We start from the raw sequence: 22,336 nt of genomic DNA, 5'->3' as shown, positions 1-22,336 counted from the left end.
ATACTTAAACCAGTATCATCTTGCACACACTACATAATTGCCCACATACTCTGGAAGGGCTGTAGAGTGAAAGTTAATAGTTTTCTGCCCTCAACTTCAAGCTTAAAATACACTGTGGTGATCTGTTAAACCCACATGGGAGAGAATGGGAAGAAAAATAGCAAGGTTAACTCTGAAAGAAGTGTGGATAGTTTCAGTGAAATTTAGTATGGAAAAGGTTCAGTATGAACTGAAAACATAAATAACAATCACAGAATCATAGAATATCAGGTTGGAAGGGACCTTAAGGACTGTCTGGTCCAACCTTTCTTGGCAAAAGCACAGTCTAGACAAGCAGCACCCTGTCCAGCTGAATCTTAGAAGTGTCCAATGTTGGAGAATCCACAACTTCCTTGGGGAGTTGGATTTGATGGGTGGACTGTTCAGTGGATAAGGAATTAGTTGGATGGTTGCACCCAGAAGGTAGTGGTCAATGGGTCAATGTCCAGATGGAGATCAGTGACAAATGACGTCCCTCAGGGGTCTGTATTGGGACCAGTACTGTTTAATATCTTCATCAATGATACAGACAGTGGAATCAAGTGGACCCTCAGCAAGTTTGTGGATGACACCAAGCTGAGTGTGTGATTGACATGCCTGAGGGATGGGATGCCATGCAGAGGGACCTGGGCAGGCTTGAGAAGTGGGCCCATGTGAACAGTTTGAAAGTTTGAAAAGTTTGTTTGCCAGTTTGAAAAGGAGCTATTTAACACCACGCAACATGACTGATCAATCAACAATAATTGATAACTGAATATTAGTATCTATTCCATTTCCCCATGGTGCATGAGACTTTTCCCAGTAATTAAGTGGTAAATGAAAAAGAGAAATCTCTCTGGGAAGGAGGTGAACTGGATGATCTATAGCATTGAACAAGAGGAAACACAGATTTTCAAAACTGGTTTTGCCAGATAATTTAGCCTTATTTCATCTTTTTTCTTTAGTAAGCACAGAATTAATGCAGAGCTATTTTATGGCTGGGCAGCAAACAAGTTGGTGCTGAGGACCCACTATCTCCACTAGGCTTGTTTCAGGGGAGTTTCCCTTTGGATCAGATGTCTCTCAGCCCTGAGCAGACATGCTGAGAGGTCCTGGAAGGCATCACCTTTTCCAGCTTCATCCGGAGGGGAGCCGGCTCCTGCACTAGGGCTCTGGTGGTTGAATTTTAGCAGCACTTAGTCATTAACTGGTTTAGGGGTTTACAAAGTGAGTAAACAAAATAATTGAACAGCGACTTAGTTACAGATTCAAAGATGGCAAGATTCACACTAACTTAGTAGAAAGTATCCCAAATCAATGGTATGAGCAAAGGTACAAATCACAGATTAATACATATACATGTGTATATCTAAGCAAAGCATATAAGTGCACACACACACATACAGGTCTCCGATTGGGAATTTCTTAATAAGGGGCAATACTAGTGAGACAAAAGGTGCTGCTTTTAGGTCCTACACATGCATGGATGGACAGAAGAGCATCCACATCCATAAAGTTAATGTGTGTCTCACAACAACAGGTGGAGAGGTGGATGAGAGAGAGAGACTAGCCTATAGTTAAAATTTCCCTTTCTCAGATTTAAGGTAAATACTCATGTTGCATTGGTGTTCCTCAGCAGGTGATAGTTGAGGCTTGAGAAGGGTCTTCTCCTGCCCTGGCCTCAAGCTGTCAACCTGAGTGGTATCTCAACTCACGGGTGTTATTGGCTATAGACTGCTGTGATCCAGAATCATAGAAATGTAGAACGGTTAGAGTTGGAAGGGACCTTAAAGATCATCGAGTTCCAATCCCCCTGCCACAAGCAGGGACACCTCCCACTAGACCAGGTTTCTCAGAGCCCCATCCAGCCTGGTCGTGAACAGTTCCAGGGATGGGGCATCCACAACTCTGAGCAACCTGTGCCAGTGTCTCACTACCCACACAGTAAAGAATTTCTTCCTAATGTCTAATCTAAATCTACTCTCTTTCAGTTTAAAACTGTTACCCCTCATCCTATCACTACACTCCCTGATAAAGGGTCCCTCCCCATCTCTCCTGTAGGCCCCTTTAGGTACTGGAAGGGGCTACAAGGTCTCCCTGGAGCCTTCTCTTTTCCAGGCTGAACAACCCCAGCTGTCTCAGCCTGTCCTCATAGGAGAGGTGCTCCAGTGCTCTGGTCATCTTCCTGGCCCCCCACTGGACCCGTTCTGACACGTCCATGTCCTTCCTGTGCTGAGGACTCCAAAGCTGGACACAGTACTCCAGGTGGGGTCTCACGAGAGCAGAGTACAGGGGGAGAATCACCTCCCTTGACCTGCTGGTCATGCTTCTTTTGATGCAGCCCAGGATGCGGTTGGCTTTCTGGGCTGGGAGGGCACATTGCCAGCTCACGTCTAGTTTTTCATCCACCAGTACCACCAAGTCCTTCTCAGCAGGGCTTTTCTCAATCCCTTCAGCAGTGTTGATACTGGGGGTTTCTCATATTTTCTCTGGTCCTGTTGTGAGATAGAAGGAATTCACCTCCCTCTTGTAAAGGTTTTTACTTTTGGCTGGGTGCCTTCCTAGGCCTGGGAAAACTGCTTCTTACATTTCTATTCAGCTCATCCTGTCATCTGTATATTCTGCTGCCATGTTATCAGCTGCCTGTACAACCCATGACTTATGTCTTTCCAACATGACTTTTCAGTTTTGACTCTAAATTGTATGGATAGAAGGTGGAGAAAACTCCACTCTGAGAACTCAGTCTCACAACCACAGATACTCATGTACTTGACATAAATAATATCCAGGTAAAAACAAGGTGCCTTCCCAAAAGCAGATCTAGTGATATATGTACAGGGGGTCTTGAGACACATTTGTCAGTGCCACATTAACTTATGGATTTCCTAATACCTAAACAGACAGTTGTGCAAATTCAGCATTGACTTAGCTCGTTTTTTAGCTGATATTGATTATATTTTGTTTGCTGCTGTTTACAAAATAGCTGCTCTTGACCATCACCACAAGTAACCTAGGCATGCACTGATACAGCCAGCACAATTTGGCCAAAGAGTGCCCAGTGTGTACTGATATTAGCAGGCAAGAGTTACCCTACGCCTTTTACAGAAGAGAAGTGGTCTGAAATACCTCTTATTCAGTAAAAATGCATTTTTCATGCCTATTTTCTTTGTTAACCTTGTTTTGCTTATATTGAAAAGACTTGTGTGGTTTTATCCAGGCTCCTGGCTTTATACTTTCTACCTTTTTTTATGACATTTCAGAAACTAAACCGGCAGTTGAGAGATGGTAGCCCTGGAGGTGACTGGGATGTTTCAGTTTGTGGAAGATCTGGTGCTCAGTATCTGTTTCCAAATCTGGCCATTTGTTGGAGACATTTATTCCTGCTTTAGTTGATTATTTCCAATGCACAAGGATTTCCACTGCAGAGCTCTTTGGGTCTGTCCTGTTCCTCATATTCCTTCAGCTGTTGAACAGTGTTATAAATCCAGACTATATCATAAACATTAACCAAACCAGAGACAGATAATCATTCCTGAGGAACATCAAATAATGTAGATATTGCCTGTGTTTCTTTTTTCACAAATGCTGAGGGACTTTCTACTTAGAGGGAGGTCAGCTCCATGGTGAAGAGGGAAGAGCCTCTGACAGGGTGAAATCCTCCTGTCAAAACTCATCTTCATCCAAACATGTTGTGTCAGGTTGCCCAGAGCAACTCCTGAAGCTTTTGCTGAATCTACTGAATAATTTCTCCCCAAATACTTTTTAGATGAAAAATGAAAGCATTTAGTTTTGACAGTTCCTGAACTGGAAAAGTATTTTAAAAAACTTCTTTCAAATTTTTCCTGACTCTTACAATACCTCCTCCAGCTCAGTAATGCACAGCTTTTCAGCTGGAGTCAGACAAAACATGCTGATCACTTGAAGAACTTTTCAGCTCATTTACTGAGAAAATGAAGAGTGGTTTTCTGATGATGTTTTTCATTCAAAGGGCAAATTTGAAACTGTTGTTAGCACTGCCCTGGCACAGTGTTTTATTCACTTGGGAGCAGATCTGGGGATGAGGGAAGGGTGTGGAAGACTATGAACAGGCACCAAATTGCCTCCAAGGGGAAAGGCCTCCCATCCCATGTACACTCACTTCAGCAGCAGCTGAGTCCTGCTTCTGGTGACTGAAACTCCTGAATGCCATGAAAGTGCAAGGAATGGATAGCACAAATGATGCATGGAAAATTCTGGTAATCAATTGCTATGAAATATTATTAATATTCTTACTCTTAAGAAACCTGTTTGAATTTTGCTTTTTTTCTACTTTCTTCATGTGTGTTTAAGGGTATTGATAGGTGTGAGAGAGCAGCTGGTCCCAGGTCTGAGATGGAAATCAATCACCTCAGTCAGAGGAAGCCCTGCATCTTTTGGACTTAGGTAGTATAAGCAGAGGACGGTGATCTAGCAAGGTGAAATGTGCAGTTGCAAGGTGAATTGCTCAATAAATTGAATTCACATTTTCACATTTTCAAAAACACTGCATGAAGAAGGCTGTGGTTTTGGTAAGGATCAAGAAGGGACATTTCCAGTAAAATAGAAGTGGAAGAAAACCAACAAGAAACCACAGATAGCCCATAAAATGATGAACTGCAATGTGGAATCTACAGGTGTCTAAAGAATGTTATTTATAGCCTCTTTTGTCCTTAGACCTGAAACATAACACTTTGTTAAAGATCCCAGCTCCTCACTGGTCATGACCAGCTGGTAGTATTCCTGCAGTTGGTGAGTTGTGAGCAAATGAGAGAGAGACAGACCAGTGGGACTGTAGTTCATGCAGTGCTGCCTTGCCCTTGTAAGTAAAAGCATGATGGACCCCTGGTGCCTTCTGATCTGGCAACTCAATAGCCAAAGAAAATGAAAAGCGGCCAACATTTATCATGATCAGTACAGATAGCAGCATGGATGTCTATTAGTGATGCTATTTAGCCATCCTATACTGTTTTTGCTTTTTGCCTATGCATAAAGAAAACCATGAGGGGCAGGGACTGAGTTACAGACAGTAACACAATCTAGAGTGTCTCAGTGGATGGACACCTGCAGTGGCTGCTGTGCATCCCTATTCCCCATGCTGCCATGGATGTCAGTCCATGCAGCAGCAGGGAGAAAGATGAGGGAAAGTGACGAGCAGTGGCTGGTGGATCTTTTCCACTGAAAGGAAATGGGAAAATCTAATTTTAGTAGTACAGATGGTACAGAGAAAGGCTGAGAATGGTACGACTTTTTATACATCTTATTTTTGCTTCTTAAATCAAGGGTAGTGGGTCACAAGCTTTTCAGAATCAAAAGAAAGTGCTTTTAATGAGCTGTTGCTCAGAGTGACAGCTCAATGACACTGGGCAGGGATGGCCTTCATTGCCTCTGAAGTGACTGTTATCTGAAATGTTTAATAACAAGCATTTGGAATAAGGAGATTAACTGTCCCTGCAAATCCCTCTGTAGCTTTGTAGGTCTCTGGTCCTCAGGATTTCCCCAGAAATCTTTCTGGAAACCTACACTAGAATTTGTTGAGAGGACCTAATTTCCTTTTCATTCCTGGTTCTGTCTAAGAGAAGAGCTTGGTTCCCTGAGTAGTTTCCTAATTCTTGGACTCTTAGCCATTCCAGGGTGGCTACATTGCACTGGCTTGGGGCCACAGGGCTGCCTCTGTTACAAAACCTTCTTCTTTCCGTAGGTGCTGTTTGCTCACCCTGACTCTATCCCTCTCCAGAAGCTCAAGATGTAAGGAATAATTGCTAAGAGTGACATCCTAGTACCATTTGAAAGTGCTGAGGATACCATCATGTCAACCTTTTCAATCTTCAAGTCCAGCAGGAATTTCCATGTGTTTGTTCCAGCATGGTATGACGCCAGTGAGGTCTCTCTCTGTTCTTTTTTGTTTTCTCTCTGTTCTTTAATATTTGCTGATCAGCTACCCAGACCTTCCATGTATGTTTTGACCAGTCAGCCCACCATTGCACAGGTGTTCGGAAAAGGAACTGCTTTAGGCAAAGGTGATCATCTCGGAGTGAAGGACTCTGCGTCCAAACGCAGGTAATTATTACTGCAGTAGAAGTGTTATGTGGAGTGACCCAAAGTGGAAAGCCACTTATAGACGGTCAGCTAACAATAGTAAAGCAAACAGCTAGCGTAGTGTCCCCATGCACAATCACAGAATCCCTTGAGACTTTTGTCTTGGCAGTGTCCTATATGTATCATGTGTATATATACAGTCAAATGTGCTGTATGCTATCAATTCTTTAATTCTTGCCAGCTGGTAATCCCAAATTCAGACAATATATGAAGAAAGAAATTGAGAGAGTAGAAAGTGTATGTGTATATGCAAAATTCTTCCAGAAAAGTGCAGTTATTGCTAAGCAGTTTTCCTTTCTCATCCTGAAGAGGATAGGGCTTTACGATGGACACTTCTGAGCTAGACAGAAGAAGGGAACGAGAGATATGGTCAGAAGGAAGATTGATTTGGCTGGTGGGTCTGAACACAGTAAAAGTGTAAAAAGGTGGCACAATAAAAGTGTAAAAAGGTGCAAGTGTTAAGAACAAAGTGTGCATTTGTGTGTATTTAGGCAGGCAGGCAGTGGGTGAAAGTTAGACTGTGGCATGAGTCCTCAGCTGTAGCAGAATCTTAGGACAGTGTCCCAGGGTGCGAAACTCTCTCCTCCCTTACCTGAGCTGCCCCTGCAGTGTCAGATGGTCTTCTTGGGAACAGTTATATGCTCTCAGAGGTGGCAAATCATCTCTTTCACTTAAATGTTTGTGTCTCAGTTATTTTTCACAATTCTTCCTTTTTTTTTTTTTTTTAATTTTTTTTTAATCTCTAGGTAATCATGGATTTTCAGCCTCAGAAGTTTTCTGGAAGTTTCTAGAAATAGTGTTAGCATCATGCAGCCTCTGGGCATCATCCAGAAGCTTGTGGAGCAGTGATGCTTTGTCATCTGCTGATGTCACAGTCATTCAATAGCTGGAGGAAACGCTGAAAACCCTCATGGATCTCTTGCTGCTCCAACCTTTGTATAGCTGTGGTGGCAATTTTGGTCCCCAGGAGAGCATAGGAAAGACCATGGAGAGGCTCAAAGGAGAGAAGAAAATGACCTTCTCACTTGCCCCAGCCAAGGACTGCTTTTAGAATGTAATACAAAGCTAGTGTTCCTGGGGGCTACTTGGGATGAACCAGGTTTTCAAACGGGCCCCACCTTCATTTGGAGAACATTACTCTTTCTGTTCACTGTGGTGGTCAGATAGGGACTGACAAGGGGCTTGGTCAGCAGGATGCTCCAAAAAAGGACTGTGCTCACTTTTTTCTGCAACCATTCTCTTCTCTGGATAATGTAAGTAACATCAGATATGAGAATCTGCCTGTGTATTTTCCAAACGGTCTTGCTGTTGCCCTGAGCTGTCATCCTCACCATGCTTTCATCACCACTTCTTTCTTATCTTGAAGTGGTATATTTACTCTATCCTCCTTCTTCCCCTTGTCCCTCCCCATCTCTCAGTCACCTGCACAGAAAAGGCCCTGATCTTCATTCTCTACATTGGCACTAATCCTTTCATGCCAATCAAACTCCTCCCCCCTGACCCTGCCAGAGGTAGGATAATCTGCTTTGGGGTCCATTCATATGAGGCTGCAGATTTGCTTTTGATTTTCCTGATTTTCTCTGAAGTTTTTCTGCTATGAGAACCCCTGGATCTATTCCTTGCTATGAGGCCTCTGCTCTGTCAGGCTCTATGTGCTGAAGTATAGGGAGCCATCATCTTTGTACTATAGAAATAGATACCCTGGTTATCTACTAATGATGAAAAACCCTGCAGCTTTCTGTAATTTGTGCTCAGTGGTCCATGTTTGCCCCATTCCTGTTTCTTTAAAAGTTTCATTCAAAAATAATTTTCATAGCAGTGAAAACTTCATCCACATTGTTAGCTGGCTAAAGAAGAGCTTCTTTGTACAGGGCAGATTGACATTGCCATAGTGAGCTGTGTTAGCTGTGCATGGATGGATTAATCTATTGAATGAGTTAATCTGTGATGCTGATAGCTAATGTGAGTTTAATGTCCCTAGCTACTAAAATCTAACAGTATTCACAACACTTTCAGATGGAGCCCATCATATTCTTCTGACTTTTACTGCTTTTTTCACTGTTTTTTTATTGTCTGAACAGGCTTAAACAGTGAGTGCAGTGTTATACATTAAACAGAGCAAATAAAGTTATTACAGTAGCTGTAGAGCAAGCAGCGACAACATTGCTCTTTGCACACAGATAAATACCTGCCAGCACAAGAGAGCAAAACCAGCACTTACGGAGCGCTCCTGGGTCCCAATGGCTCCCCTGTTTCTTGCCATCTCCTAAGGTTCATGTCAGAAATGAAGGGCAATGGGACTTTCATGCAGCTTCTCTTAGACAGAGGCTGGTAGGTTCTCTTGGAGAGAAGCTGTTAGGCCACAGCAAATGCTGTCCTTCCCTTGCTTTTCTGATTCAAAGTTTTCAGAGGAAAGCCAACAGCGGCATGGCTCCAAATTCAGATATACGAAGTAAAGCTGTCTTCTTGATAAATCCTGGAAATCCAGACAACTTGTAGTACTAGTTGCATCTGTTGCACTAGATGCAACATTTCTTCCTGAGACATCTTTTCTAATTTGCATCTTCTGCTTGAAAAATCAACCTCTTACTTTGAAGCTAAGTGTCACTTTTATTCCCTTTCCTGTGTCTGGTTGCTAGAAAGGGAGCACAGGCTTTACTGTACGTGCACAAGACCACTTAGGATGACCATTTGTACAATGATCTGCAGCTTTTGCTCACACAGAAACCATGAGGCCATTTTCCCATGAGGAAAAAACAAACATGATTCTGGGTCATTTTATAATGAAAATCTTTGTTCATGAGGCTTTTGAGAAACAGTGGAAAACAAAGCTAAAAGAAACAAAATAGAAATCATTAGGAAATATCCAGTGAACCTCTGTTTAGATAGTTATTTAATTTTTTTTTGACCACAGAAACCTTATTTCTGCAAAGGCATATCTATCCTGTAACCACATGGCTGGATTCACCAAGCAGCACCCATAGTTACTGGTGCCCTGAAAGTTTATTAGCTAGTAATATTCCTGGTGAAAGGCAAACATGAAATGAATTGGAACTGTTTTTCTTTAAATCTGCAGTTTTAGGAAAGCTAGTTTTCTAAATTGTATTTCTAAGATTTTTTGGTTATTATGCTGAGGTTCTTGCATGTGTTTCAGATCAGTTCCAGAACAAACTGTTTCATTTTTAGAAATGTATAGAAATGAACAAACCCTCTATTTCCTTGGTGCAACTGAGAATTCTTCCCCTGAATCCTTACATGTGGTTCAAGGGCTGAGCCAGAAAGCTGGCTCATGTTTAGCTTGTAGCTAATTTACTTTCCTTCTGTAATAGCACAGGGAATGCAAGAGGTAGGGACCTAGATGGGACACCGACAGGCGTTCAAAGTTTTTAAGATACTTTTTTTTTTTAGTTTAGAATTGTTGATGTCATCCAACTAATTTAAAAGTTACGAGAGGACTTTCACACAACTCACCCCTGCCTACAACCCTTACAGACTACCAAAAAACCTTACACCAAGCAGCCTGCAAGATGGGAAATTGAATTGTTCAAAATCGATCCTGCCAGGGAGAACGAATTCTGATGTTGCTTTCTCTCTTTCCCATCCATGTGTACATGTGGGCCTCAGCAGGGCTGTAGATGGGGAGGCAGGGACACTCAGGGAACCAGCATCTCAAGCTTGGTCTAGTGCCATCTGCTATTCTGGGGAGGGACTTGTTTCTTCCATGTGAACTGCTTCATCAAGAGTCAGCTTGACCACCTTCTGAACAATCACAACACTTCAGCTGTTGATTTTTTTTAGGTCTTAAGGTGAATGTCCAGGGTTGCAGACTGTCCCTTCCAGAAAAGAATAGATAGTGCTCAGTTTTGGGCACTTTATTCCTGAATGAGCATTAAACAAAGAGCTGTGCAAAGGCACTGTGCATGCAGTGAATGTCACAGACCCTGCAGAGGTTTGGAAAGAATGTATTCCTAAATTAGACAGGAGTTGTGTATTTCTGTTTCCTTTCTCAGTGCCATATTTAAATGCTTAAAAACAATCCCACCTGCAGTACAGACAGTTGATACATATTTACATCTCCCGTCGACTTCCACACAGCATGTAGACATGCAAAATTTTGATGTAAATGTGATGTACTTGCCTAAAGACTCACAGATTTACAAATGGGGACTAAGAAGTTTCATGGAAAACATTAACAGAGCTAGCGATAGTTACAGTTTTAAAAGACTAAAAACCTGATAGTGCCCCTTTGTTAAAAGCTGCCCCAGCGTTGCCTGTACTGCCACATCTTTAAAGAAATATAGCTGGCAAAAAAATCCACTTGACTATGCATGTAATAGCTATTGGCTAAGCCAGCAGTTTTCCCAAGGGCTCATGAGAAATTCTTTGCTTGAATTCTCAACCACCAAGGAGCTCCAGGTGTCACTAGAAATAACTCAAGCCAAGCGGGCTCCCAGAGTCTGGTTCCCCAAGCAAGGAAGCTGAATGCATTGGCCTTCTCCACAGTCTTATGGAATTCCTTTAATGCATGTGGACCTGACATCCCCAGCTGCATTCCCTTGCAAGGCAGCTGAAAAGGTGATACCTTAGCAAACTGAGAGGTACTCAACAGAAAAGGGGCACTTGAAATCAGGGGGCCTAGAACAGAAAAAGACTCCAAGCTGTTGTAGTACATTTTTAACATACGATTTTATGTTAGCCAAGGGCAAATCACGGGGGATTTTTCTGATCCTTTCTGATTTGATGGCTATTTGTAGTTATTATTTCAATAGGTGCAATTCAGAGAAATCAAGAGAGTACACAGTAACTCTGAAGTGCAATATGTTACTTTTCAAATATGCCAGTTTGCTGCCTACATCATTCCCTACTGCTGCTCATAAATCTTAATTTTGCTGGATGTCAGGTCAGACTGTTTGGAAATACAAAACATAACCACTGCTCAGATAATCTCCATCCCCACTTATGGCTGACAGCAGTCAGTGGCAGGTCAAGCTCCCTGTGACTCCAGCAACAGCATTGCTGTCTCTGAACACTTCAGTAACACCTGTTTTCTCAGGTAGGGCCTTGACACCAAAAGTAGCATAGATGATAGGTGATTAATGAAGGCAGAGAAAGATTTGTCTGTTAAATTCTATGCAAAATGGAGGTAAAACATTGTAAAGTTAATGCAGTCTAGTTTTACCTCTCATTGTGCTTACAGGTCCTGCATGCCCAATATTCCTGTATGGTGGGGGGAGATGCTACTGTTTTGTTTAACAAGGGAAGTCATCAAGGATCAAAATCCACATCCTTGTATTTTAGCTAATTACCTGCAGGTACTTTGCTGGTGGAGGATGAGGTGAGGCTAGTTATCCCCTGATAACACAGGGGCACAGCACATCAGCGGTCTATTTCATGTGCTGGCTCCAACTTTTCTCTCCCTTGGGTCAGTATGTCTTAAGTGTGAGGAGCATAATGATGTTGAAGTGTGGCCAAGAGTTCCTTGTCCTCTTCAGAGAGATTTTATTCTCCTCTTCTTTCCATGTTACTCCCAAAAATGTGCAGTCTTCTGGTGTTATCTTGGCCCAGGGTGATATGTTTTCCTCTTGGTAGAATTTCAGTTTCAGTCAGAGCTGATTCAGGGTATCTACAGCTGGTCCACTGTCTTGCCTTTGGTTTTATGGCAGGCTTTCTGAACATCTGTAAGGTTTTCACTTTTTCTGTTATATCATCATGTTCTTGCTATACTCCCCCTAGTTCCACCATGGAGCTAAAATTCCTGAGCAGATCAGCTCAACACTCCTGCTCTCTTCCAGCTCTTTAAGCTCCTTTCCAAAACCCATATAAATCTTCAACAAAGTCTTTGAACTTAACTGCTTATTTAAGAAATTACTGGCCTGCTTTTTAAAACTTTCTTGAGTAGTTGTTCTTATTTGCAGTTGTAGGGAAGTTACAAAAGCGTAGCTTGGAACTGTCCTCTCAGCTGAAATAATTTTTCCACCCTCAAATAACTGCTTTTAACCCATAGGGCAGTAAGTAGACTTGCACTATGTCCCGTAAGAAAATCTCATAGTTCTGATAAGAAGATAAAAAGAATTTTTACAAAGGTTTCTGTTTCAGATATCTAATATTTACAACTAAACAAAAAGACTGGGGTTGTTCCTGGTTTTCATTTTCCAGGAGTGGGCAGAAAGGGAGGGAAGAAATGAGATAATATGAACAGCTTCCTATTTACTCTCTTTCTTGCCTCCCCTCTAATGTGTCCCAAATAGTGCACAGTTAACTGCTCACCTAAACCTCACCACTCCCAAAGCAAGGGAGCAATGACTGTGCAAGCTTTATTAGCAGCTGCGAATAAAGAGACCTGTAGTTTGGCAGCCCTCTGCAGAGCTGAAGTCATTGGCTTGGCTCCTACAGCAGAGGTTTGCCCCTTCAAGCACTGCTGAAACAATTGATTTCATTTTTCTGAGAGAGAAAATGAGTTAGACAGGTGCAGCTGACTAAGATTTTCCATGGAACATTCTTAAAGCATTTCTGGTTTTCTTTCTTTAAAATATGGAGACAAGGGGATGATTATAGTGAAAATACTTTGAATTAAGCAAATATTTAGGTCTGTGTAAATAGGTTGACTAGAGTTTGGGATTTTTTGCCCGTAGGTCTGGGAAAAGGTCTGTGCTTGCCCACATGAAAGGCCCTATTTTCTCTCACTGCAAATATGCACAGTAGGGTTATCTCTCATCCGTATGACCTGTCAGGGCTTTCCCAACTGTTATGGTTTGAAGAACCCACAACAATTTATTGTCATTTAGACAATTATTCTATCACCTGATGACCTGTCCCCACCCGGGATGGGGAACTGGGGGAAAAGCAAGAAAACCTGAGGGTTGAAATATAAACAGATCTAATAGAACAATGCTAAATAACTAACATTAATAACACTAAAGAATCAATATTGATCCCGATACCAATATAAAATATACAAGAATTGCACTCAGCCCATTCTATCAGCAGGAAGCTGTGTACTCCCAGCAGGGGACAGCAGGTGTCGGACACTGTGAGTGCTATGGCTTCAGGAGGAAGGGAAGGGCTCAGAGGTCCAGCACCAGGGCAAGAAGTTCTCAGGATAGCAGCTATCACGGAAGAGAGAACTCCTCAGCAAACTTTCTAATTTGTGTTGAATGGGATGTTCATGGCATGAAATGATCCTGTTGGCCTGCTTGGGCCAAGTGTCTGGCTTTCGCTCCTCCTCAACCCTGCACCTGGTAAGGCTTGAAAACACTGAGACCTTGAAACCCGCATACCATAGCTGGCTATAAAGTAAATATTTTCACAAATTCAGACATAAGAAAAATGTAGTTTTCCCTAGCATTAGAAGAGAACTTACTGAGAAGTGAAACTACTGAAAGAGAAAATAGTCTCATGTCACTCAAACCAGGACACCAACCCAAGCCACAATGGCAGAAGCATTTCTGACCCAGTCTAGCCAGAAGCCAGAGCTCTCCAGCAGTGGCAGGGAGCTCCAAGCCCTCTCAGGTAAAGTTTTGGTTCCTTCCCCTCCTCAGGGAAAGCAGAGCTGAGGCGGGAAACGCTGGGAGGAGGAGCTGCCTCTTGGCTCCTGCTGCGTTTGCAAAGTGCGTGGAGGCCCAGTGGTTCCTGATGCTGAGATGACTCTGCGAAGGGATCCTAATGGCAGCTTCTGACAGTTCTTTAGCGCCATCAAAGTGCTCAGCCCATCCATTAAACATCATTAACCTTAGTGAATTTAATCTTATTTAGGATTGTGTTTCTCTTTACCAGGTGCCCGTGCAGAGGTGTTAGCAGCAGGGGGCTGCGGGGTGGCCTCTGTGAGGAGGCGTCAAGGCTGCCCAGTGCTGGACATGCCTGCTTCCAGCTGGTTCCAGATGGCTCGAACAGACTCACCACAGGACACAGCTGAGCCCCTCAGCCAAGACGGTTCCTTCCCAGAGGAGAAAACATATTTAAAAAATGGTAAAAACCACTGTGTGGCAGCTATGAGAGGGAGGAGTGAAAAAAACTGTGAGAGAAGCAGCCCCACAGACACGGAGTGAAGAAGGTGGGCAGAAGGTGCTCCAGGTGCTCAGGTAGGGATTCCCCTGCAACCCCCGGAGAAGACCATGGAGAGGCAGGTTATGCCCTTGCAGCCCATGCAGGACTGTGGTGGAGCAGATATCCACACTGCTGACCAAGGACAACCCCACACCAGAGCAAATGGATGTGTCCTGAAGGAAGCTGCAGCCTGTGGAGAGCCCACACTGCAGCAGAGTCCTGGCAGGACCTGTGGCCCCATGGAGAAGGGCCCACACTGGAGCAGTCTGTTCCTGATAGATTGTGCCCTGAAGAAAAGACCCATGCCAGAGCAGTTCTTGAAGGACTGTCGCCTGTGGGAGGGACACCATGCTGGAGCAAGATTGTGAGGAGGAAGGAATGGCAGAGATAAAGCAGCATAAACTGACCATAGACCCCATACCCCCATTCCTCCTTCCCTTGTGCTGCTCAGGGAAGGAGATAGAGGAGTTATGAATGACTAAGCCTGGAAAAGAAGGGAGGGGTGGGGGGAAGGTGTTTTTAACTATGTTTTTGTTTATTATTGTCCTACTTTATTTTAAATTGGCAGTAAACTAAATTAATCTGCTGCAGCACAACTCCATTCACATCGTGCTGCTGGAAATACCAGCTTCTGCCTACTCAATGCTCAGGAAAGTGTCAGAATCACCTTGTTGCACCCTGAACATCAGCTTAATGGAGAGGAATCTCTTGGAGACACTCATCAGCCTAAGCTTGCAGAAAAGGGGAGGAGGACAACATGATTAACTGGCTTTAGGACAATGAAGACATGACCTCCTAGGCCGCTGTCACCAGTTTCTGGAACCAGAGGACAGTTTTTGCCACATCCAGTTCTCCTAGGGAGCCCAGGCTTTACTGTACATGCACAAGACCACTTAGGATGACCATTTGTACAATGACGTGCAGTTTTGCTGACACAGAAACTAAAGTCTTGCCCTGCCAGAAAAATCGGGCCCCTTACTCTGGAGCAACTAATGAGGAATGGAGATGGGAGCAAGGGCTTGGAGCTGGTAGGAGGCAGTTGTCAAGCTGGAAGGAAAAGGATTATTCTTTACCCAGGAGCATCCACCATCCAGGAGAGGAAAGGTTTAACAGGCCTATATTTCTGTTTTCTTCTTAGCCACTGAGCCCTGGAAGGACTTCAAAGACAAAGGAGACTTCTGGGATTCACAGCGGAATGAGAGGGAGGGAAAGGATCGTTTCTCAGCTGAAGGGGATAGATTTGTGGTTTCTGACCTAATGACTTGCTATGCAGAAAATGGGAGACACAGAGAGTTTCTTAGCAAGGAGCAGGAAGGTTTATCTGCATGAAAAGGACTGTGGCACCAGTGATGAGTGAGTAAGGTAGGGAAATGTTTGTCAGTTGAAGATCCCATGGATGCCTATTTGGCCTGGGTCATTTTGTAAACATGGCCCACTCATGCTTGTCCCCAACTGTCTGTTTGTAAGTAAAGAACAACCTCATGTAAAATTTATTTATTTGTTAAATAGGGATCAATTCTAGTCCCTTTTTGCAAAGAAATGGCTGGGATGTGCCCAAGCTCTTTTCTCTGCACTGGGAAGTACAAGCGCCCTGGCCTAGTCTTCCTTGGCAGCTGGGTTCACAATTTTCCCCATGAAGAGGATGCTGTGGGTAGTTTTGTCAACAATTATCATCAGGAAGGGCCTGTTGAATCTGATGTGAGGAGGAGAAGGAAACGGTGCAGACATTGCTACCACTTCCATCAGGGTCGCTGCAGCAGCCTCTGTGCCGTTCTCACTAACGTCCACCACGGCTTTGTGAATTGCCTGCAAGGGAAGCAAAAATTAAAATCTAGGTACAGAAGAGCGAGAAGCAGCTTGGGACAAACTTCCTTGCTTTAGCACTGTGAGAAGGTAGTTTTTAAAAGAAAGCACAGAATAAATGTAGAACTGCTGTGAAAAAGGTACTCATGTCCAGCTTTTCCAAGACAAGCAAAGTTTGGTGTGAGTTCAGGGAGAGTTTTTGGCAATGTTCTGGCAGAGTCAAAATTGGCTGCTTGCAGAGACCGCGCAGCACAGAGAACTTTTTTTGCTCTGTTGTTTCTCAGAGTAAGATTTTGTCCTTCGTGTTTAACACAGAAGAAGAAATTTTTCATTTTGTATCAATTTCTGTGTATGCAAAAAAAATTCTTTCTACAAAGGCACAGTATTGACAAGCTTTATAGGGTGTCTTTCTGTAATGCGGTTCACTGATATGACTTTACAGAGCTTTCTATGGTAGGCATAGCAAATTCATATTTCTGAATTCACATAATCTTATTTCATTGTCTTTGTTTAGACCTCCATGTTTTATCTTCATTGTCCAGAACACATCTGAAATTTCCTCCATGAGGTTCTGCTACCCTTCTTCTATTGTAAATTGTCCTATAACTGTAATCCAGGTATTTACACATGTAATAAGGTGTTATTCAATGTGAGGAAGCACAAGATCATTAAACAATATAGGTTGGAAGGACCTCTAGAGGTCATCCAATGCAACCAACCACCTACACTGAGTCAACTCTGACATAAGATAAGGTTGCTCAGGGTCTCGTCAAGTTAAGGTTTGAGTATTTCCTAGGATGGAAATTTCATAGCCTCTCTAAGTAACCCATCCTAGTTTTTGACCACCCTCATGGTGAATTTTTTTACATAATATCTGTTGAGAATTTTCCATTTTCTATCTTTTCTGCATTGTCTCTTCACAGAATCACAGAATCATAGGGGTTGGAAGGGACCTTCGGAGATCATCTAGTCCAACCCCCTGCCAAAGCAGGTTCACCTAGAGCAGGTTGGACAGGAACACATACAGGTGGCTTTCGAATATCTCCAGAGAAGGAGACTCCACAGCCTCTCCGGGCAGCTTGTTCCAGTGCTTTGGCACCCTCAAAATAAAGAAGTTTTTTCTCATGTTGAGATGGAATTTCCTGTGTTCTAGCTTGTGCCCATTGCCCCTTGTCCTGTCACTGGGCACCACTGAGAAGAGTTGGACCCCATTCTCTGGACACCCACCTTTCAGATATTTGTAAGCATTGATGAGATCCCCTCTCAGTCTTCTCCTGTTCTCTAAACAGACCCAGGTTTCTCAGCCTTTCCTCATAAGAGAGGTGATCCATTCCTTGATCATCTTTGTAGCCCTCTGCTGGACTTTTTCCCATATTTCACTGTCCTTCTTGAACTGGGGGACCCAGAACTGGACACAGTACTGCAGATGTGGCCTCACCAGAGCAGAGTGCGGGGGGAGGCTGACCTCCCTCTACCTGCTGGCCACACTCTTTTTAATACACCCCAGGAGACCATTGGCCTTCTAGGCCACAAGGGCACATTGCTGCTTCATGGTCAACTTGTTGTCCACAAGGTCCAAGGTCTCTCTCTACAGAGCTGCTTTCCAGCAGGTGAGCCCCTAACCTGTCCCGGTGTATGGGGTTATTCCTCCCTAGGTTCAGGACCCTACACTTGCCTTCATCCTATCACTGTGCACCTGCAAGAAGAATCTGGGTCCATCTTCTCTGCACCCTCCTAGTAGGTATCAGTAACCAGCACTAAGAACCCCTCTTCACCTTCCCTTCTCCCTGTTGAACAACTCCAGGTCTCTCAGCCTCTCCTCATACATCCTGTGCTCCAGCCACACAGCCATGCTGCTCACCCTCCACTGTACTTGCTCTACTCCAGTACGTCCACATCTCCCTTGCACTGGGGAGCCCCAAACTGGATGCGCAGTACTCCAGAGGTGGTCTCACAAATGTAGGATAGAAGGAAAGGATCACTCCCCTCATGACACAAGACATATATTCCCTGTGACACTAGGGAAATCATTTTACTCATCTATGTGTCAGTTTCTGTTTGTGAAATGGGGCTATCCCTGTCCCACAAATCCATTGTTTATATAAATTCCGAGGTGCTCAGATATGCAGTAGTGAAAAGTGTGTATATAGGATAAGAATGACTATTCCCAAACTTGTGTCATAACTATGACTCGTCATGCATTTATTATCTTACACCAACTTCTTGTGGAATTATTCATTATCCTTTCCAGGTCTGTTTTCTTCTTTGGAGACTTTCAAATGACTTTGCAGGATTTCTATGCAGTACACAATCTAATATTAAGCAGTAGAAACAAGAGTCATTTAATGCTTAGCCTTTTCCTTCTTTATTACCATCAATGAACCATAACTACACTCCAGAACTGGGATCACCCTATTTGCAGAGATAAAACCCACATATAAGCAAGGCAGACAAATATCTTACTTACTTTGGAAACCTTCAGAAGAGTATTTTCTGCAACTCCAGAGAGATCAGCCTGGTCACTGAACACCTCTGTCACACCCATTTTCTCGAAGAGGCTCTTAACATCATAGGAACCAGAGATGGAGAATTTTGGAAGGTCCAGATAGATTTTCCTTTTCAGAAATAAATGAAAAATTTGACTTTATTATTGCAAGATCCCTTGATGCAATAGCTGTTGCGTGTATACACCCATCCCAAATACCTGTGTGCTTAAGGCTTGGCTTTCTAAGGCAGTGATAAATCCCTTGGTAAAGAAGCAGAAATTGAGGTACCTGTCCCAGCAGCCTCAGCCTGATCAGTGGTGCAGGGACTGGGGGGGGGGGTTTCTGAAAGTGACTGGCTAGAAAGTATCATCCAGATTGGAGAAAAAGAAATTGTATTTTCTTTTGAACTGTATCCTTCCTACTCAAGGCAGGGTCCTGAGGGCAATGCACCCCTGAGCAGGATCCTCACAGCTGGTAGCACTCCTACTGCTGTGACTGTGGGAGTCGAGGACAGGGTTCCCCTTGGTTACGGAATCATCCAGTACCTTGTCTGAGTTAAAGAACCTATGCAGTGCTTGTTCCTCAGAGCTGTGCTTAGTAACTCTTTGTGGCATCCTAAGTTTTACCTTGCCTTATGACCTGTTCAATATTTAAACAAAGCAGCAGTTAAAAGATTACCTTATTGTAAGTGATTGTATCCAGTTAGACACTGTTTCTTTTAGCAAAACATCCTCCACCTGTTTCATCATCCCTTCATCAGGCAGAACAAACAATGCAACAGCATTTCCCTTGTATGGGAGCTCTACTACCCAGCAAGACATCTTCTCATCCCTATGGACGTTAAAGGATTTGCTTTGATGCATCATTTTGACCTTAACAGAATTCTTGGCATCCAACAAGAAGTCATCGTCTCTGGTGGACAAATTGTTGAAAGGTTTTTCCCAGTAGCCTTTTGACAAAGGAATGAGTATAGAATTGAATAAACTGAAAAAAAGACTAGTATATGCATGTCACATTAGTTGGTGCTTAAAATACTGTATTTGAACTGTAAAGGCAATAACAAGCCTATCTCAATTTAAGGATGCTTATTCTCTGGCCATGAAAAGAAGCTTTATGTCATTTCAACGGTTCTAATAAAAATCACACAAGAAAAATACGGGCTGAAGGTTGCCATGGAAAAGACCCGAGCCTTTGCCTGCTAAGGCAGTAGTAAAACTTTCACAGACTCCCACTATGCAGTCTCCAGGCTTATTCTTTTCATACAAGTTTGACCATGTCTTGCACAGAGAAACACCTGTGCTTTTCAATAAATGATCTTAAGTTCCCAAGCTCATGCCTTCTGAATATTTTCGGCTCTGAATCTGCATTAAAATTGATACGACATTGATCAATACTTCTACAGGTTCTTTTTTTTTCATTCTTTGGGTTTTTTTTCCTTTTACTCATATAGAAAATGATTCTTCATACCTGGTTTTCAAATATTTCCTTACGTCATTTAAAAGTAGAATGACATATTTTAAATTAGATGATAGAATAGTTTTACAGTGTGAAAAAAGTTACATTTCTTAGATCTGGATAAGACTTTCAGAGCTTATTTTATAACTGCTACCCATGTTTGTCACTCACCTTTAAAGAAAATGTAGTTGACCAGAACCATCACGGCTTGTGGATCAAGAGTCTTGAGTAAATCAACGATTTTCCCATGGGTTTTTGTTTCTATGTAGTTATTGATTTCCTTTATAGCCTCTGGAGAATTCTGGAAGTTACTAGAAATAGCTTCAGAATAATAAAAATTTGTGACATCATCCAAAAATTTTTGGAGCAGTTTCAGTCGATCGTCTATGAACAGGGCATTGCCCATGCTCAACTGGACTTCTTGGTGAGGGTCGTTCAGCAGTTGGAGGACACGCTGAAATCCGTTATGGATCTCCTGCTCCTCCATCTCTGTGAGGTTGAAGGCGAGGCCTTTGTGCAGCTGATTGAGTGTGTTTGATCTGGCCCCCAGGGAGAGCATTGCAAAGGCAGTGGAGATGCTCAAAGGAGAGAAAAAAATGTTCTTGTTGCCCACCTCCTCTCTGACATGCTTGTAAAACCTAAATGCAAAGTCAGCATTGCTGGGGGCTATCTTGACATGGGGCAAGTTTTCATCTTCATCCTGGAAATGGTCTTCGGGGGAATGAGGCATTTTTTGTTCCTGCTGTTCATCATTGAGGTTGGACTTAGGTTGACCCTGGACTTGAAGTGCAAGAAGCAACAAACACAAATACAATGTGGACTTCATTTTCCTTCTGAGCAGTTCTGTTAAGAAAGAATAGAGCAATGTTTAGATCTAGAGAATTTTATCTTTCCTGTATAAAAATAGTTTTTGTATTCTAGATACTGATTTTCAGATGTCAGTCTTTAGGATTATTGCTCTATTTAGAAATACTCTTCTACATGGCCTCCTGGATAGCCTATTTCTAGTCAGTTCTATCAGTTTCTGATCAATGAACAAAGGAAGGAAGATATTAATGTGACATTGCTAGGAAAGAATTGATGTTGTGTAGGCTTTTGTGAGGTATTATGCCTGAAGCAGTCCTTGCCTCTGATCAGCATGGCCTCATTGCGCTCCTAAGTGCCTTTGGGTGCATGGCTGAGTTCACCAATCAGACCCCATGTATTTCGTAGGTACTTTGGAAGAGGGACTGACTTTTGCTTACATGTTTCTGTAGTACCCATGATCTTGTTATGACTGGTTTTCAAGCACTGCAGTGATACAGAGTTAAGGTCAGTTATAGCTGTGAATAAAATCCATCTAAACCCTTATCCCTTGAACTGTTTATATCTATTTCTAACGTGGCAGCTCTGAATTCAAGAACTATATTATTTCAAAACATTATGTTAAATGTTGCAGCAAATTGAGGATAAATCGAGAAAGTTTATTGACTCTCTCTATTCTGCATAATCTATCCATAGACTGTAAAGCCCAAGACTCAAGAGCTTTGGAAAAGCTATAGTGGAATCCCTTGCTGAGTAAGCGCAATTCAATGACTTTTCCTCTTTAACTGACATACGCAAATTCTACATAATCCCACAGTCTCTTTTGCTCTTTTCAGGGGAAGAACCATGAAATAAACTGGAGAAAAATGTTCTCTACAGGTTGCCTCACCTAAATTATCTCAAATAACAGAAACTCAAAAACATAAAGTAGGCAGTGGCCTGCAGAAAAATAGAGACAATCTGGATGTTGTTCATAGCAGCTGTATACTTATTCTGGAGCAGGGGATTCTGCCCCAAGGTCTGCCTCAGGCTGTGAGTCTATTGCCAGGTTTAGGTTTTTCATCAAACTTTTTATGGTGAGTTGTTAATTCTTGGTTCCCCCTTTTCTGGCTGCCCAGAAAAACTGGAGATACAAGCTGTGGAAGTGCTGAGTATGAGAGTTGTGCTCAGCATGTCTAAAATGCTGGATAAAAACATTTACTCTGGAAAAAGAAAGGCATTCTAAATGGAGGTAGTTCATTTCAGTCTGGTAAGTATTCTTTTCATCATTCCCCACATCTGCTTTTGAGAGAGACTAATTTCTCTTCCAGGCCACTTGGCTGCAAGTAGCCTGGTCTTTAAGCTCACTGGAGGTACAGGGACGTCACTCTTATTAGCCCTGTATCAGCCTGGAGTAGGCAAGACATTGACTAAATTTACTTCTCTGGGAGCAGAGACAAGGTTTTTTCTTCACTTTGGGTGAATTGAGTGTTGAGTACTCATTTTAGACCTCATCTGCCAGTCTTTATGCCACTATATCTAGGAGACAGATCACTGACTGAATCCTGCTTCCAACATTTAGAACATACTTCCAGAAGGTAAAATAATTTCCAATTACTGTGCAAACTAAATTA

General features: G+C 42.8%; 1 protein-coding gene across 1 annotated transcript; it reads right to left on the bottom strand.

Annotated features, from left to right (window-relative positions):
- Nucleotides 1-15,637: 15,637 nt before the first annotated feature.
- On the bottom strand, nt 15,638-20,756 carry LOC141465249 (alpha-1-antitrypsin-like). The gene is made up of 4 exons (XM_074148577.1): nt 20,091-20,756; nt 19,143-19,413; nt 18,446-18,593; nt 15,638-15,981 (listed from the first exon to the last, which is right to left on the bottom strand). Exons 1-4 carry the CDS (start codon nt 20,743-20,745, stop codon nt 15,772-15,774), a joined length of 1,284 nt encoding a protein of 427 aa, XP_074004678.1. The 5' UTR covers nt 20,746-20,756; the 3' UTR covers nt 15,638-15,771.
- Between the last annotated feature and the right edge of the window lie 1,580 nt (nt 20,757-22,336).

This window comes from Numenius arquata, chromosome 6 (assembly GCF_964106895.1).
Source record: "Numenius arquata chromosome 6, bNumArq3.hap1.1, whole genome shotgun sequence".
Classification (NCBI taxonomy): Eukaryota; Metazoa; Chordata; class Aves; order Charadriiformes; family Scolopacidae; genus Numenius; species Numenius arquata.
This window is presented reverse-complemented; position numbering and strand designations above follow the sequence as displayed.

Coding starts and splice junctions, on each gene's coding strand:
- LOC141465249 (XM_074148577.1), bottom strand. CDS start 20,745: ATGAAGTCCACATTGTATTTGTGTTTGTTGCTTCTTGCACTTCAAGTC. Junction 18,594..19,142: donor ATACAATCACTTACAATAAG/GTAATCTTTTAA, acceptor ATTTCTGAAAAG/GAAAATCTATCTGGACCTTC. Junction 15,982..18,445: donor CTCTTCTGAAGGTTTCCAAA/GTAAGTAAGATA, acceptor CTTCCCTTGCAG/GCAATTCACAAAGCCGTGGT.